The sequence below is a fragment of the Topomyia yanbarensis genome, chromosome 2 (assembly GCF_030247195.1).
Source record: "Topomyia yanbarensis strain Yona2022 chromosome 2, ASM3024719v1, whole genome shotgun sequence".
NCBI lineage: Eukaryota > Metazoa > Arthropoda > Insecta > Diptera > Culicidae > Topomyia > Topomyia yanbarensis.
This window is the reverse complement of record NC_080671.1, coordinates 468,909,126-468,926,465: the sequence shown is the minus strand read 5'-3', so window position 1 is coordinate 468,926,465 and position 17,340 is coordinate 468,909,126. Positions and strand designations below refer to the sequence as shown.

Below are 17,340 nucleotides of genomic sequence, written 5' to 3'. Positions count from 1 at the left end.
CCCGCCGTGATGAATCGAATGTTTGGTTTATTTACCTCGTCTTTCGCTTTTCCGGTATAACGCATTCATGTTCGAATGTGTTCGGTTTCAGGAGCAAACTGAATCTTGTTTCTATGCTAGCTCTGAGAGACATTATTATGCAAAAGTGCACCAGATATAGATTAAGCAGTTCAGTTATGCTCGAAAATGTTATAGAACTTCTGCCTTCAAACTGTCCTCATAATAACAAATGAATGCTTTGGTTGGTGAGTGAATTTATGTTTCCTCTGCACTCAACCATTCGATTCTGCATAAAATTTCAGGGCTTGACAGGTACATGGTGAAAATGGATATTTGGTACCTTTTCGAAATTCAAAATGGACACTTCCGATTGAACAATAATCTCGATAACCCCAACAATTTGGGAATTTTTGAACGGGCTTGACGAGTAGATGATAGAAATGGTAGCTTGGAGCTATTTCCAACAATTTCTGTATAAACTATGAGGGTATTTTTAAACGGGTTTTACGAGTAGATGAGCGATGCCTTTTTGAAGACCAAGATAGTGTCTTCTAGTTGAGAAAAGTTAAGCGTAAGCATAAGGTTAAGCATAAGAGATCGCCCGTAGTTGCTACTCCGTTATTGACCAGAACCAAATTAGGTTGCAAAATGTTCATTGGAACAACATGCTTGGGAATAACATGATGAGCCACATTGTACAAGCTATTCTGATCCCTGCATGCTGATCAATACCGACGCCGGCCACGTCCGAATGCAGATCTTCTGGGAAAGGAAGGAATATTAGTCCGATACATGTTGCTACTAGAGACCGAGGAATCCTCTGCATCTCCACATGTATCACGGGAAGGGGAGAGTTGTTAGTAAGTGTGCCAATAGCGTTAGCATATAATAATTGCTCTGGGCAGCCGGCTGCCGAGGATTTGGGAAATTTATCATTTGCTGTATTAATACGATTAGCAAAATAAGCAACTTGTACTCCGGATAGCCGGCTATAAGGAGCACTGCTTATGCAATCACGTGACGAAATCTTTCATGGTTTCTATCGTGCTGATTTTACCCGGCGATCGTTTGAATAAAATGAGGAATCTTATACAGAAGGTTCATCAGACTCTTCCATAGGTGTCGCGGAGTTAGTGGTATGGAAGGGAATAGGGTCTAGGGTTCGCTCCAAGCAAATGATGCGACCTGTAAAGCATAGTTTATTAGGTAGTAGTTTAGTTAGTTTTCGAGAACACGATCGCTCGAAAAAGAAGATCTTGTTTAGTTTCTGGTTCTTTTTAAACTCTGGGTAGCCGGCTAACGAGAGTATTCTATGTTTTCTAAATAAAAGCAATTTCAACTCCACTCAGCCGATCGTGGGAGTATTGCCTAGAAAAGGTAATCTTATCTATGTAATGGGCCAAATCACTATTTATTGCGACGTTATTTAAACTAATTTCGCTAGAGAAGACTCTACGATATATTTTCGGGTTGCAAACTGCCGAATGATAACACGTTATACAAACAAAGAGTTATGATAGCTCGAGATGTTATAAATCAACGAAAATATTTCCTATTTTCCTTATCGGATTGCTTGTGAAATACACTGCCGTTCTACGCATAATTGACCCATATATATAGGGAATCCCATAGAACGTGGGACAAATATGCTTATAACGGCAGTACACGTATACGAACGATTATCTCGAATATTTAAGGGAAATACAGAGGATCGTTAACCTGATGCACGGACTTGTTGCCAATAACGGAACCTGAAATTAGATTCATTAAAACATACGCGGCGAATTTTCAGTACGGATTAACCCGCGATCATCGATACCAGTCAAATCAAAGTCCCAGAGGGAACCGACCTCCGATCAACTATTCATTTTAATGTAGAATACATTTAAGGTTTCAATATAGGGGTCCCGTTTCAAAATATCGGCTGCGGCGCCGCGTCAGATTTTGAACGTTAATAACTTTTATCATACTTAACAGAATGATTTGATTTTTAGACCAATTTGTTGCAAATATGTTCCTCTATGCTGTATTAAAATTTGAAGTATGTATAACATGTACTAATAACAAAAAAAAATGTGTTTTGAAAAATCTTTCGAAAACGACTCGGAAAAGTGAAAATTTTCAGCCCATCCCGCACAGAGCCGTCGTTATGGTAGACCAACCGAACAATAAAATAATGAAAAGTTTATATATAGGTCCATTACATGTTTGTTCGTATGGTTATTCGCATTGGGTTGCTTGACGAGAGCACTTGGTGGGGGAAAGACGGCATATTCCTTTGGTTAGGCCATTAGAAGCCGGACGGAAAGGAAAGGCTCATGCACGGCACGAGAACGAGCGAGAAAGCGATAGTAGTGCATATTAGCGCGATTATATAAATATCTGTCGGTCGGTTTTTCTCATCATTCGTATTCGTTCAAGCACTAGCAAGCAGCCAGTCCACCGAAGAAAAGCAGTCGGCGATGACGACGGCGGAAAAAGTGCCCCAGCTACTGGTGACTCATCGCAACCCGATCAGGAACTGTCGCCCTGCAAGAATTTCGCCCCAACTAAAGGGCAACAGAGTAGGCTATCGTTCCAGCGTCTGGGTCGTGAGATTGTGCAGGACTGCAAAGTCGAGCTACGCTTACAAAGCTCAGTCGTAATGATGCCCCGAGAAGCCAACGATGCCTACTTGGTCGGTTTGTTCGAGAATGCAAAATAGTGCTTTCTAGCTCACCGTGTCCGCGGGGAGTGCGTCTGAATTATGCTCCCGCAATAAAACAATAAACGGTTCTTTACAGGACCAATTAATTGTGTTCTAATAAGAGTTAAACTGAAATTTACATTTTATGGTGTATAACAAATAATTTTCAGAAAGCAATATAAGAAATACGATGTGTGGAAAGAAAGAAAGAGAATTTAAATTATCTTCTCTCGCTCGTTTTCGTGCACTGCTTTTCCATTCCTTTCTGCTGCTACTAAGATTAATAACTAAAACGAATGTGCGTGTTCCCCCACCATCTCATGGCCAGTGTTGCCACAATTGCATGTCGCTATAACAATTTGAATTATTTTATTGATCCTCTCTAGTATTGATAAAATATAGAACATGCAAAGTACACTAGTCGCATGCTTTTATTCGAACTTTTTGGCAGCCTCCGTTGATTAACTGCATAAATCGATTTGTTTGTGCAGCTCCTTGCTAGTAGCAAACTAAATAGCCTTTATCAGCGCTAACAAATAAAACAAAAGAATTTAAATTTGTGAAAATCTTCTCCTTCCTTCTTTTCAAATCTGCAACATTCTTTGAAAATATTGTTGGAATGTTGTTATTGAAAAACTGAACATGCAAGTTTGCTAGCACTGGCCACTAGATTGAAGGCGATGGAAAGACAGAATATTCGTTTTGGTTATGCTAGCATTGGTAGCCGAACGGAAAGGAAAGGCACAGGAATGGCACGAAAACGAGCGGGAGAGCGATAGTAGTGCTTTCTTGTGTTTTCATATATGAATATTGGTCGGTCGGTTTTTCTCATCATTCGTATTCGTTCAAGCACTAGCAAGCAGCCAGTCCACCGGAGGAAAGCAGTTGGCGATGATGACGGTCCGCAAAAGTGCCCCAGCTACTGGTGGCCCATCGCAACCAACTACCGATCAGGAACTGTCGCCATGCTAGTATTTCGCCCCAACTAAAGGGCAACGGAGCAACTAATCCGCTGGCTAACATTCCAGCGTCTGGTTCGTAAGGTTGTGTATTACTTCAAAGTCGAGCTACGCTTACTAAACTCAGCCGTAATGAAGCCAGTGATGCCTACTTGGTCGGTTTGTTTGAGGATACAAAATAGTGCGCCAAGTACGTAACTTTCTCGCAAAAGAAATCAAACTGGCTCACAGTGTCCGCTGGGAGTGGGCGTAAATTACAATAAAAGCAATGGTTATTTTCAGGACCAATCAATTGTGTTCTAGTGAGAGTTAAACTGAAACTTTTATTTTAAGGTGTGTAGCAAATTTTCAACAAGCAACATAATACGTTGGGTGGAAAGAAGTAGCTTGCACATGGAACAAAAATTTAAATTATCCTCTCGCTCGTTTCGTGCACTGCTTTTCCATTCCTTTCTACTGTTATTATCAGTATTACCAAAACGAATGTGTTGTTGCATGTGTTTAAGAGAAACGTTGAAGTCGCATGCTTCTATTCAAGCTTTTTGGCAGCCCCCGTGAACTAACTGCATTAAATGATTTTTTGTGCAGCTCCGTGCTAGTAGCAAACAAAATGGCCCTACCAGTGTCTGATTCGTGAGATTGTGCAGGATTTCAAAGTCGAGCTAAGCTTATAAAGTTCAGCCGTAATGGTACCCGAAGAAGCCAGTCTTGTCGTTTTGTTCGAGGCTACAAAACAGTTCGCCAGGCACGTAACTATCATGCCAAAAATATCCAACGATCCAGCGCATCACCATCAACACCAACGCCGATACCAAAGGTTCTTTTCAGAACCACCATTATTACCATAGAGAATTATTTGAAAATTTCCCATTCAAACGTGATTCTGTTGAATATTATTAGATTTAAATTAACGTCTCGAATTGAAATCACGACGCTCCGGTTATGTGACAGACATTACCCACCCATCTTTTTTTATTGTGACCACGACACCCCATTTCAATATTTCTGAATGAACAGAAGGTCGAGTTTGGAAAGTTTGTAACTTTCATTGTACTTAACCAAATTACACAATGTTCGCACTAATGATTCAGAAATATGATCAGGAATCTTCTGTTAGATTTGTAAGTATGTATAATTTACATGAATAAAGAAAAATTGATTTTCAGGAATCAATTATTATCTGTTCTTCCATTGGCCAGTACTACGCGACTTCCTCATGCTAACAATTAATTTCATCGTTAGCCATCTCCCTCACCAAGGCCAACAACGCCAACAAAACCAGTCCTTTTCAGGACCACCATCATTTTTGTAAAGAATAATTTGAAATATTCCTCGCCCAAATCAGCTTTTGTCCGAAAATCCTAATGAGTATCAACATATTTGAAGAACGTGTTCCTTATGTATTCTACATCTCTCCGGTTATGTCGCAGACATTACCCACCCATCTTTTTACTTTATTGTCTTCTCGGCTAGATCCGTTCGCACCCTCTCGTTCTGGCACTATTGGCTGAGGTCCAAGGACCAAATGTCGTCAATAGACCTAGACTCCCATGGAGGCATGAGATAAACTTGAAAGCTAACCAATGAATATGACAGCAAAAACCTTATTCTTCGTGCTGAAATAACTGAAGGTAATTGCCAACCGGTCCCCGATCCCTCACGCGAATTGTCAATTCTCAAACCTTATACATGATTGAAGTCATCATTTCACTCAAATAAGGCCATGTGTTTTCCCTAAGCACATTGAATGCTCTGTGGATCAGTTCCCCCATTGGTAAAACAAACCCTAAACAAACATAGAAATTAGTTTGCTCAGTCAAAAGAAAAGTTGGCCGACAAGCAGATACGTGTTCCCTTACAGTGCCATCATATCAAAGAACACCCAAAATTTACATGCGACAAAATATCTGCAATCACGAATATGAAAGAATCAAATCTCTCCTCATTTGCAATAAAATAAGAAAGTTAAAAAACAGTTGAATATCCAAGGCACCGCCGATGAAACACTCAATAAAAAATGGGTGACAAGGGACGCGGACGAAATCAGCTGAGCACCGACCGGCTGGTTTGCCACCTATTTTTCGGGCGAAGAATTTTGGGGCGACACCTTGTAGTCGCTAGTCGCTGGTGAAACGCCAATTATACGAATATGCCAATTTTTCTTCTTGCCATGTTTTTTCACTTTTCGAATTAAATTTTTTTCTCTGCAAAACCATTTTTCACTATTTTGAGAATATACACTCTGTTACTAGATGTTTTCTGTGCACTTTTATTGTCCTTGCATCGGGAATCGACGGCCCGTAATGCGAGGAAAAGATTTTTTTTTCATTTGCCGGAATTCGATTTTTACAAACTGTTACCACTCGCGTCAGTCGAAAATATCAGTGTCTTCTAGTTGAGAAAAGTTTTCTATAAACATATCATCCGCATCACATATCACTATACCTATATCTATTCTATGATTATCTTATTTCGAAAATGTCAATATTTTAGGTTAAAGAGATATCTTAACTGGAATTCGCCATCTTGGTTTTCAAAATGGCACCATACATTGATTTTCGTCATCTATTCGTCGACCCCATTTCGAAAATATCCGAACTTTTATTAGTAGGGTGGGTGCTCCTATAGTTGAGGTGTACCTATAGATGCAGTAGTGGGTTATATGCCTAATTAAGGTACCAACCATCAACAAATATTTTTTTATCGATTCATCGCACTAAAATTATGCGACAATAAAAACGCGGGCCCCCAAAGCAGACCCGGGCCCCATGGTAACAGCAACAGTTTCAATATAGTTTAATTTGAAGGGTCTCTTTGTGAAAGAACTACCCGGAACTTATACGAGGAAGAGTTAAAAGAAATGTTAGCGAGGAAATGTGACACAACCATGCAAAAAAGAACTAGAACCAGGAGGAGAAGAGTAGACGGTGCTCAGCTTACTGGTGGAACGAGGTACTCGGCATAATCCACGGATGCTGTCCTGGAGACAAAAGCATGTACTGAAGCAGATAGATAGGTGTGAAATATAAAGTTCGTGAAATAAAGCGAAGTAAATTGATTTACTATAAAGTACTGGACCGAAATGTGAAGATCAGAGGTGTCAAGACGCCACAAGAAATATGCGCAAACTTAAGATTATTGAAGAAGGACTCTTCTCGAAGCAAGATACAATGATATGAACGATTATACAGTACGGCGAAGTAGAGCTACTTCGAGGAATTAGTAACAGTGGCGAAAAATTCGAAGAAATCAACTGGATCCCCAATGTTGTTTTGAAAGTATTAATCCAGACATTCCCGTACATGTCCTGGGAAGTTCTCCAGAAACTTCTGGATAATGTTCCACTTCTCTGACTAATGTAGGATACAGAATTTAGCACTGCCAAAACTACGTAAGTTTGTTGATCAACCTTTGTTCTTTCACGAATATACTTGATAACAACACATGAGAATCTTTGAAGACTTCGAACTGCCGCTTAAGCTACCTATGGGTGTAGAGATCGTTAGGTTTACAGACAACCTTGTAAGAGTTACCCGTTAGAAGAGAAGCCGGAAAAGGAGAAAATTTTGGCGATGGAAGAAATGGACATATTAGACATCTGGATGCAAAGAGAGAAGATGAAAAATGGTTTTACATAATTTTCTCCAGGGGGTGGGGGTGGGGGGCGAGCATAACGTAGTTGGTAAATCGATTTCCTTGTGCGCAGCTTATCTGATATATGAGATATTTTCTAGCCAGAAAAAAGAGGCGAATAACCCTAAGATTAAAACCTATATAATCGAACAAAGTCTACATATGTAGAGTTATACAGTGTTCTATGTATTTTCTTCAAGTAAGAGAATGAGAACATGATACATAAATGGATAACGACAATAAGTCTGAATTTATTTTTTCTTCTTTCAGCTGTGATCGAACTTAACTTCTAGCACTGAAAGAGAACAACTTTTAAAACAAACTGATGTGAAAACAATCCAGAACTGATCACTATTCGCGCTATTAAAGTGTTCTAAATGAACCATGCTTTACATTTTGAAACAGCATGTTTTATTCTATCACTATAATTCAGCACATCTATTATAATATCAAAATCTAAAACCATGTTTCTCCCCTATTTCACTTTAAGTGATTAAAATCAAGTGATAAAATCAACATCTTATCACAGAGGCCTTTTTATCTACCCCGGCATCACAGCAAGCCCCGACAGCGCTTAGCGTTGTCATTTGATTGACCGATTCGATGATTGATCGAACGAGCAATTAACCGAGTAACTCAGTGCAATCTAATATCATTGAGGCTGAGGTTAAAGCAGTTTTATTGCTGCAACCAATAATGGCGACGCACTCCCGTTTCTCTAATAATAACACAAATTTGCATTCCCACACAGTCCACCGGATTGCAGCATATTAATTATAATGATCAAACGCACATTATGCGAGTTCGGTTCTGACCCCGGTTCGTAACCTTTCCGCTAGCCAATCAAATTAGCAAACGCTTTTAAGTCATTAATTTATTTAAATTTATTTATTTATTTCTCTCTGTAACGATGTGTAAATTGAGTTTATATTGGCATACGCCGCGCAAAACATCACATTCTCCAAACAAACATACCGGGGCAGTGAATAGGGCGAGACATCAGCAAAGCGGCAGCAATAAACGACGACGTTGATGAGCTTGTACCAACTCTGGACTCCTACATTCATCACCGCACTTTACTTCCTTCCTACTCCACTCATCCGGCCAGCGCAGCGGCCAACACGACACTGACTGCTCAATTGGAGAGTTTTTCGATCTTCTCTAAATAAACAATCATCACATAAATATCCATTTCATTATGATTGCCATAGCAATCAACGCCCGGCCTGCTGCTAGAGGACTCTCCTTTTTCGCCACGTCAAGGCTAACGAGGTGGGTGAATTTTTTTTTCAAGCGCCACACCACCATCCCAAAACCACGTGTAGCGAGTCAATGCGAAATCCTTCATAAATTCCCTGTAGCTCGGCGATGATGTCCACGGTCGTCCCATGAATGGTGAGAATAGTGTGCGGTCAGTCCCGGTGCATACCGACCGTCATTCATCCGTCGGAGAGGGCGTGAACTCGGTCTGCACCCCACTAGGTGCCCCCGCAGTTTCTCTCCAGCGACGACAAAGCAGGGCCAAAGCTAATATCCATAAACTGTCCCTCTTTATTTATTTACCTTTCTGCGTCATCGGTTGGTTCTGTGGCCATTTTCGGCCTGGAGTTTTTGTTTTTGTATGAATGATGATGGCACACACGGAACTCGTTATATTTACAGTGCAGCGCCAGGACAATGAAGCCGGCCGACTCCCGACTGTTTATTGTGTTTTGGGAAAATACACACTTTTATCATGTGTGCGATGGACGAAACCTGATATCGGTGCATTAACTAGATTTTAGTTTCTGTAAATGCATTTCGATTCCGATTTTCCTATTGTTCGAGTGATTTGTGTTATGTGTGTTGGGTATTGTATTGTTTTATCCTGACGGAGCTGCTCGGGTGGAAAAATAGGAAATAGAAATATGTGTAGCCATCCATCCATCAACGACCGGTGGGATGAACTATGGGCTGAATAGTGCAAGGTTTCAAATTATAAATAGTATATTGTACATAATGATTTTCAGTTGTTTTTAACTAATTATATTTGTTCGATAGGATGGGATACGAAGGCTTTCTTATTGACCCGTGGCCAATTTAGTAAAATCTGTGTCCCGCTTGGACCTAAGTTAAGTTTTAATTTAATTTTAGTTTTATATTTAAGTTCATGAGTTTAGATTAAGTTAAATTTCATTATAAGTTTAAAGATTTTCTACCTAGCCCGATCATTCCGGCCACCTTAAAATAGGTCTACTATTTTAACATATGATCAAACTGCATGTTCTGGCGATCGTTAATCTAAATGACCGGATCACATGTTGTGGTTTATGAGCCAAGTAACATTCGACGTCATTAGCCGTCAGGAGAAACAGCATTTCGTTCAGGCTGCCGAAAGAACAGAGCAAAATTATTGGATAAAAGGAGTTGTTTACCTTTTTTATTATTTTATTAGGTCGACAATGACTGGGCAGTGCATAAGCCTCTTGTACCTGAAGGCATAAAATAGACCCCACTTGCGGTCCTTAGCTTCCTGGCCAGTAACTCCTAGCCCTGGCCTCCTCGTGACGTCGACTGGGATACGAGTAACCTTAGTTAAGATCGGGTAACCCACCCCGGTGGGAACTTTGGTCGTATGCTGGCAGGGAAGGGGGGGTTACCCTTCTTCGGAAGGTGTAAACCTGTCCTGGTGTCCAGATGGGACCTTAAGCAGTCCTGGCACGACAGCCCACCGGCGAGACAGGTGGTTGGCGTAGGCCCTATAAGCCGCCCCTTAAAAAACCCACATAACGAACAATACAGAAGAGAAAACGACCCAGAACAATCGGCAACGACCCAGGCGACGAATAAAGGATCACGATTGGAAACTCGGAGCATGGAACTGCAGATCGCTCGGCTTCGCAGGATTTGACAGGATAATCTACGATGAGCTACACCCCCGCAACTTCGATATTGTGGCGCTGCAGGAACTTTGCTGGACGGGACAGAAGGTGTGGAAAAGCGGGCATCGAGCGGCTACCTTCTACCAGAGCTGTGGTACAACCAACGAGCTGGGAACCGGCTTCATAGTGCTGGGCAAGATGCGCCAACGTGTGATCGGGTGGCAGCCGATCAACGCAAGGATCTGCAAGTTGAGGATCAAAGGCCGTTTCTTCAACTACAGCATCATCAACATGCACTGCCCACACGAAGGGAGACCCGACGACGAGAAAGAAGCGTTCTACATGCAGCTGGAGCAGACATACGACGGTTGCCCTCTGCGAGACGTGAAAATTGTCATCGGCGACATGAACGCACAGGTAGGAAGGGAGGCAATGTACAGACCGGTGATCGGGCCTAACAGCCTGCATTCTGTATCAAATGACAACGGCCAACGATGTGTGAACTTCGCAGCCTCCCGTGGAATGGTAATCCGAAGCACCTTCTTCCCTCGCAAAGATATCCACAAAGTCACCTGGAGATCACCGGACCAAGTAACAAAAAATCAAATCGACCACGTTCTAATCGACGGTAGATTCTTCTCGGACATCACAAACGTCCGCACTTATCGCAGTGCGAATATAGATTCGGACCACCACCTGGTTGCAGTATGCTTGCGCTCAAAACTTTCGACAGTGCATAGCTCTCGTCGAAGCCGAACGCCGCGGCTAAACATCGAGCGGCTACAAGATGGCAGAGTGGCTCAAGAATACGCGCAGCAGCTGGAAGTGGCACTACCAACGGAAGAGCAGCTAGGCGCAGTTGCCCTTGAAGATGGCTGGAGAGATATCCGATCCGCCATAGGTAGCACCGCAGCCACTGCACTAGGTACGGTGGGCCCGGACCGAAGAAGCGACTGGTACGACGGCGAATGCGAGCAGTTAGTCGAAGAGAAGAATGCAGCATGGGCGAGAATGCTGCAACACCGCACGAGGGCGAACGAGGCGCGATATAAACAGACACGGAACAGGCAGAACTCGGTTTTCCGGACCAAAAAGCGCCAGCAGGAAGACCGAGATCGCGAAGCGATGGAGCAGCTGTACCGCGCTAAAGACACACGGAAATTCTATGAGAAGTTGAACCGCTCACGCAGGGGCCACGTACCACAGGCCGACATGTGCAGAGACACAAACGGGAATCTTCTCACGGACCAGTGTGAGGTGATCCAGAGGTGGCGGCAGCACTACGAAGAACACCTGAACGGCGATGCAGCAGACGACGAGGATGGCACGGTAACGCACCTGGGAGCACTCGCGGTAGACATTACACTACCGGCTCCGGATCTCCAAGAAATCCAGGAGGAGATTAGCCGGCTCAAAAATAATAAAGCCGCAGGGGTTGACCAAATACCAAGCGAGCTACTAAAACACGGTGGCGAGCCACTGGCTAAAGCGCTGCACTGGGTGATTACCAAGATTTGGGAGGAGGAGATTTTACCGGAGGAGTGGATGGAAGGTGTCGTGTGTCCTATCTACAAAAAGGGCGACAAGCTGGATTGCTGTAATTACCGAGCAATCACCCTGCTGAACGCCGCCTACAAGGTACTCTCCCAAATACTATGCCGTCGACTATCACCAATTGCAAGAGAGTTCGTGGGGCAGTACCAGGCGGGTTTCATGAGCGAACGATCTACCACGGACCAGGTGTTCGCTCTTCGTCAAGTACTGCAGAAATGCCGCGAGTACAATGTGCCCACACATCATTTGTTCATCGACTTCAAAGCCGCATACGACACTATCCTTCGAGATCAGCTATGGCAGATTATGCACGAGTACGGATTCCTGGACAAACTGACGCGATTAGTGAAGGCGACGATGGATCGGGTGATGTGCGTAGTACGTGTCTCAGGGACGCTCTCGAGTCCCTTCGAATCACGCAGAGGGTTACGGCAAGGTGATGGTCTTTCGTGTCTGTTATTCAACATCGCGCTGGAAGGTGTAATAAGAAGAGCAGGGATCGACACGAGTGGTACGATTTTCACAAAAGCCGTTCAGCTACTTGGCTTCGCCGATGACGTTGATATTATTGCACGAAACTTTGAGAAGATGGAGGAAGCCTACATCAGACTGAAAAGAGAAGCCAAGCGCCTCGGACTTGCCATCAACACGTCGAAGACAAAGTACATGATAGGAAGAGGTTCACAAGAAGAGAATGAGAACCGCCCGCTTCGAGTTTGCATCGGTGGCGACGAAATCGAGGTGGTTGAAGAGTTCGTGTACTTGGGCTCACTGGTGACCGCCGACAATGATACCAGCAGAGAGATTCGTAGACGCATCGTGGCAGGAAATCGTGCTTACTTTGGCCTCCGCAAGACACTTCGGTCGAACAGAGTTCGCCGTCGTACGAAGTTGACCATCTACAAGACGCTGATTAGACCGGTAGTTCTCTACGGGCACGAGACCTGGACCATGCTCGTGGAGGACCAACGCGCACTTGGTGTCTTCGAACGGAAAGTGCTGCGTACCATCTACGGTGGAGTGCAGATGGAAGACGGCACATGGAGACGGCGAATGAACCATGAGTTGCATCAGCTGTTGGGGGAGCCGCCCATCTGTCATACCGCGAAAATCGGACGACTACGGTGGGCCGGGCACGTGGCCAGAGTGTCGGACAATAGCCCGGTGAAAACGGTTCTCAATTGCAATCCGATCGGTACAAGAAGACGTGGCGCGCAGCGAGCACGATGGAACGACTAGGTGGAAGACGATTTGCGGACCCTTCGCAGACTGCGTGGCTGGCGACGCGCGGCCATGGACCGAGTGGAATGAAGGAATCTTTTGTATACGGCACAGGCCACTTCGGCCTTAATCTGTTAATAAATAAATAAAAACCTTTTTGCCTTTCTCAATAGAAAGGTATTGCAATTGCTCTGAAAACCGACTTTTTAACGGAGGCCCGGAGGGCCGAGTGACATATACCATTCGATTCAGTTCGTCGAGTTCGGCAAATGTCTGTGTGTGTGTGTATGTATGTGTGTGTGTATGTATGTGTGTGTGTATGTGCGTCTGTGTGTGTGTACGCGAACACAATCTCACTCACTTTTCTCAGAGATGGATGAACCGATTTTTACAAACTTAGTCCCAAATGAAAGGTGCAACGTTCCCATAGGCTGCTATTGAATTTCTAATGGATCCGACTTCCGGTTCCGGAATTACAGGGTGATGAGTACGATCACGCAGAAAACGTCGATTTTAAGAAATTCTGCAATGAATGTATAATGGTGAAATTTTTTCCAAAATGTGACCACAACTGCTTCGATTTGTAGTACTAGGTCATTAACAGCCATTCAAAGTCTCTTTGGTCACATTGGCCACCATCATCGGTTCCGGAAGCCCCGGCGGAAGTATCCAAATTCAGAGTAACAGTCACATCGGTTTCTCGGAGATGGCTAGACCGATTCGACTAAACTTGACCTCAAATGAAAGGTATTGCGTCCCCGTAAATGGCTATTAAATTTTATCCCCAACCGACTTCCGGTTCCGGAGTTACGGGTTGTGGCGTGCGATCACATAGCAAATTGTGATTCAAACCGATACCCCGATGGAAGCAAAAAAGGTAAAAATTTCGCTAAAATGTCTCTCAAATAACTTAACTTTGCAGTTCTAGGTCACCGACGGCCAAACAAACTTTCGTTGACTACATTGACCACCATAGACGGTTCCGGAAGTGCCCGGGAAAAGCGGCCATCTTTCAAAATTTACGAACTCACATCAGTTTCCCTGAAATGGTTGGGCCGATTTTCACAAACTTAGTCCCAAATGATAGCTATAATATCCCCATAGATGTCTATAAAATTTCATACGGATCGCTTATATGGTTCCGGACATATAGACTAAACCGTCCGGTCACATATGAAATTCCCATATAAGCCGGAACTCAAATTTTTTTTCAAAGGTGGGACCTCATGAAATTTCAGAAATCGAATTCGTATTTTTGATGCCAAACATCTGTAAAATGCATGAAACGTCGAGATTTTATGTTATCTCGAAAAAATTTTTTTTGTAAAAATCGACTTTTTGGGACTGACGATTTCGCACCTTTTTGCCTTTCTCAATAGAAAGGTATTTCAGTTCAATATTACCGTGGCTGTTTTTTCTTTTTCAAAATTTTAGAACTCGAATAATGATTTATTTTCCTGTATATAGTTGTCATGTGATGTATAATAATAAAATGTAATATATGCATTTAAAAGCTTTTAATGAATATAAACAACGCACACATTCTCGTGATCCATGATTGAGAAAGGCACAATTGCACCGCTAGGTGGATTAAAATAGGTTTTTCATTGTTGTTTTAAGAAGCTGAAAGCATCGGCAAAAGGGCGATTTTGGTTACTGGACAGGTGACATGGTTGGCTGATCCAGTTTTCAAAGAGACAACCCTCACGATTCCGTCCTGATTGGGATGAGTTTCAATGATGCGGCCTAGCATCCATTGAGCTGGGGGGATGTTGTCCTCCTTGATGATGACTTCGGCCAACTTCAATGTCGACGGCCGGTTTGATTCCCTTCGTGGAGCGTGCTTGAAGCTGCTGCAAATATTCGGTGTTCCAGCGCTTTCATATTGCGTGGAATCGTTTCTGCATCAGCTGCCAGCGGGTGAGTCTGTTGTCGGGTTGTTGTTTGTACTCGAATTCAGGAATCGCTTGCATGTTCGATCCCACCAAAAAAAGACCCGGTGTAAGGGCCTCCAAGTCCGACGGATCGCTGGACATCTCGGTAATAGGCCGAGAGTTGAGGCACATTTCCACTTGTGCGAGAAGCGTCAGCATCTCGTCCTGGGTGACGTGGTATTGTCAACTTCTTTGAGGAGATGGTTCTTTGCAGATTTAACCACCGCCTCCCACAATCCGCCAAAATGGGGAGCGCGCGGTGGTATGAATTTCCAGAGGATGTCTGCATTGAAACACCAGTCGAAAATAAGTTTGCGGCTGCTATCGTTGGTCTTCAGTAGCTTGTAGAGATGGTTTAACTCGTTCGCAGCCCCTTTAAAGTTCGTGGCGTTGTCCGAGTGTAGCTCGCGAGCTTTGCCACGCCGTGCGACGAAACGTCTAAGGGCGGCAAGAAATGCTGCTGTAGAAAGGTCGGCTACGAGCTCCAAATGCACGGCACGTGTAGAAAAACACACAAAAACTGCAATGTATGCTTTAACCGCACCGGCCCTTCGATGGGGTCCACGAAGATAAACTGGGCCGCAGTAGTCAACCCCGGATACTGAAAAAAACGATTGGGTGTTTCATGGCTTCAGACACTCCGGAAAGTCGTATTCGCCCACCGACTCTAATAAGACCATCGCTAGATATGAATGGCTTGATCCACTTCATAGTTGAGGAATTGTCGACTGGTTTACCGACTCGTAAAGCTATCGCGCTGAGAAAGGCGACATAAAATGAGCTCGGCACCTTATAGATCAGCAGCAGTTAGATGGGAGAATGGTTCAAGCTTTGCCGTCGAAGATTTTGCACAAACACCATTCGGTTGATGCATACAGTACACGCATGTAGAAAAGGAAGTACGCAACGGTCCTGCGCAGCTTTGTGTACGACGAATAATGGTTGAAGAGCTGATCACAAAATGTATCACGTTGTGGCGCGAGTGTCACTAGACACACCTTGCGTTCTTCGGCGAATATTTTGGACGCCGTATCGATATCACCTGATTGATTCGGCCAGTGCTGCTTGGTGAGACTAACCCATGTTGGTCCGGTCCACCATCGCTTCTGGTGAAGTAGTTCGGCCGGTGTTAAGCCTCGGGAAAGTTCATCGGCTGGGTTGACCTTGCTAGGGACATGATTCCAGGAATGCTCGCTCGTTGCTTCTTGTACACGCGATTGCCCACAAATGTCTTCCAGTAGGAGGACGGTGACTTCAGCCATTGTAGCACCGTCATAGAATCTACCCAGAAAAACACATCAGCGTTAACCTTTATCGAAGCAACAGCTGTGTTGAAAGAAGGGCTCCGCAGAGTTCCAAACGAGCGATGCTATGGCGTGTCTTTAATGGTGCGACCTTAGATTTGGCCGCTAGAAGCTGCACGTGTACATTTTGGTGGCTGTCTACAGAGCGCAAATAGGCACAGGTGCCATACGCTTTCTCGGACGCATCGGAGAAGAAATGCAACTGGAGATTGGTTGCTCCGGCCACCGAAGCAAAACGTGGAACTCGAATGTCGCTGAGCATGTTGAGGGTAGCGTGAAATTCCCTCCATTCATGTAAAAGTTTTCCGGAAGCGGTTGATCCCAATCGTACGGTTTACCGTTGCTCGAAGAAAGTGCCCACAAGCGTTGCATAAACTGTTTGGCGGTAGAAATGACAGGCCCAACGAGGCCGAGTGGGTCATAAATCTGGACGATGTACGAAAGTACGATTCTCCGAGTGAGTGTAGCTGCTGGATGTGGCAGCTGAATTTTAAAGCGGAGTGCGTCTGAGCCTGGTTCCCATACCAGCCCAAGCGTTGTCACTGACTGGTCGTCGGAAAGATCGTAAAATGGCTGAATTCCAAGCTCAGCTTCGGGAATTTCAGCTAGCACTGTCGATGTATTGGATGACCGCTTCCATAGTGGAAATCCAGCAGAATACAGCATGGTGCTTACTTAACGACGTAGCTGGATGGCTGATTGAATATCATCTGCTCCACTGATGAAATCGTCGACGTAAACATCTTCCAGCACCGCGCTCTGCGCGGAGTGGAAGATTTTGCTTTGGTCCTTGGCGAGTTGAATCAAAGTGTGAGTGGCGAGGAATGGTGCTGAAGCGGTCCCGTACGTGACCGTTTGTAGCTCGAACGTCGAAATCGGGTCTGACGGCTGTTCTCGCCATAGGATTTGTTGAAGTGGACGATCTTCTTGGTGGACCTCGATTTGGCGGTACATTTTCTCTATGTCCGCTACAAATGCGATCGGTCGGGTACGAAAGCGCATCACAATCGATAACAGGTCGTCCTGAACTACCGGGCCGACGAGACGAAGATCGTTCAAGGAATAACCCAACGTAGTGCGGCACGAGGCGTCGAACACGACGCGGGTTTTTGTAGTGGTACTCGTGGTTTTGAAAACCGGGTGATGCAGAAGGTAGCTATGGACACTAGTTTCATCGACTGGATCGGG

General features: G+C 44.2%; 1 protein-coding gene across 1 annotated transcript; it reads right to left on the bottom strand.

The window, feature by feature from the left end:
* Positions 1–15,672: 15,672 nt before the first annotated feature.
* LOC131681225 (uncharacterized) lies at positions 15,673–16,110 on the bottom strand. The gene has a single exon (XM_058961929.1). The coding sequence runs from the start codon at positions 16,108–16,110 to the stop codon at positions 15,673–15,675; it is 438 nt and encodes a 145-aa protein (XP_058817912.1).
* Positions 16,111–17,340: the final 1,230 nt, after the last annotated feature.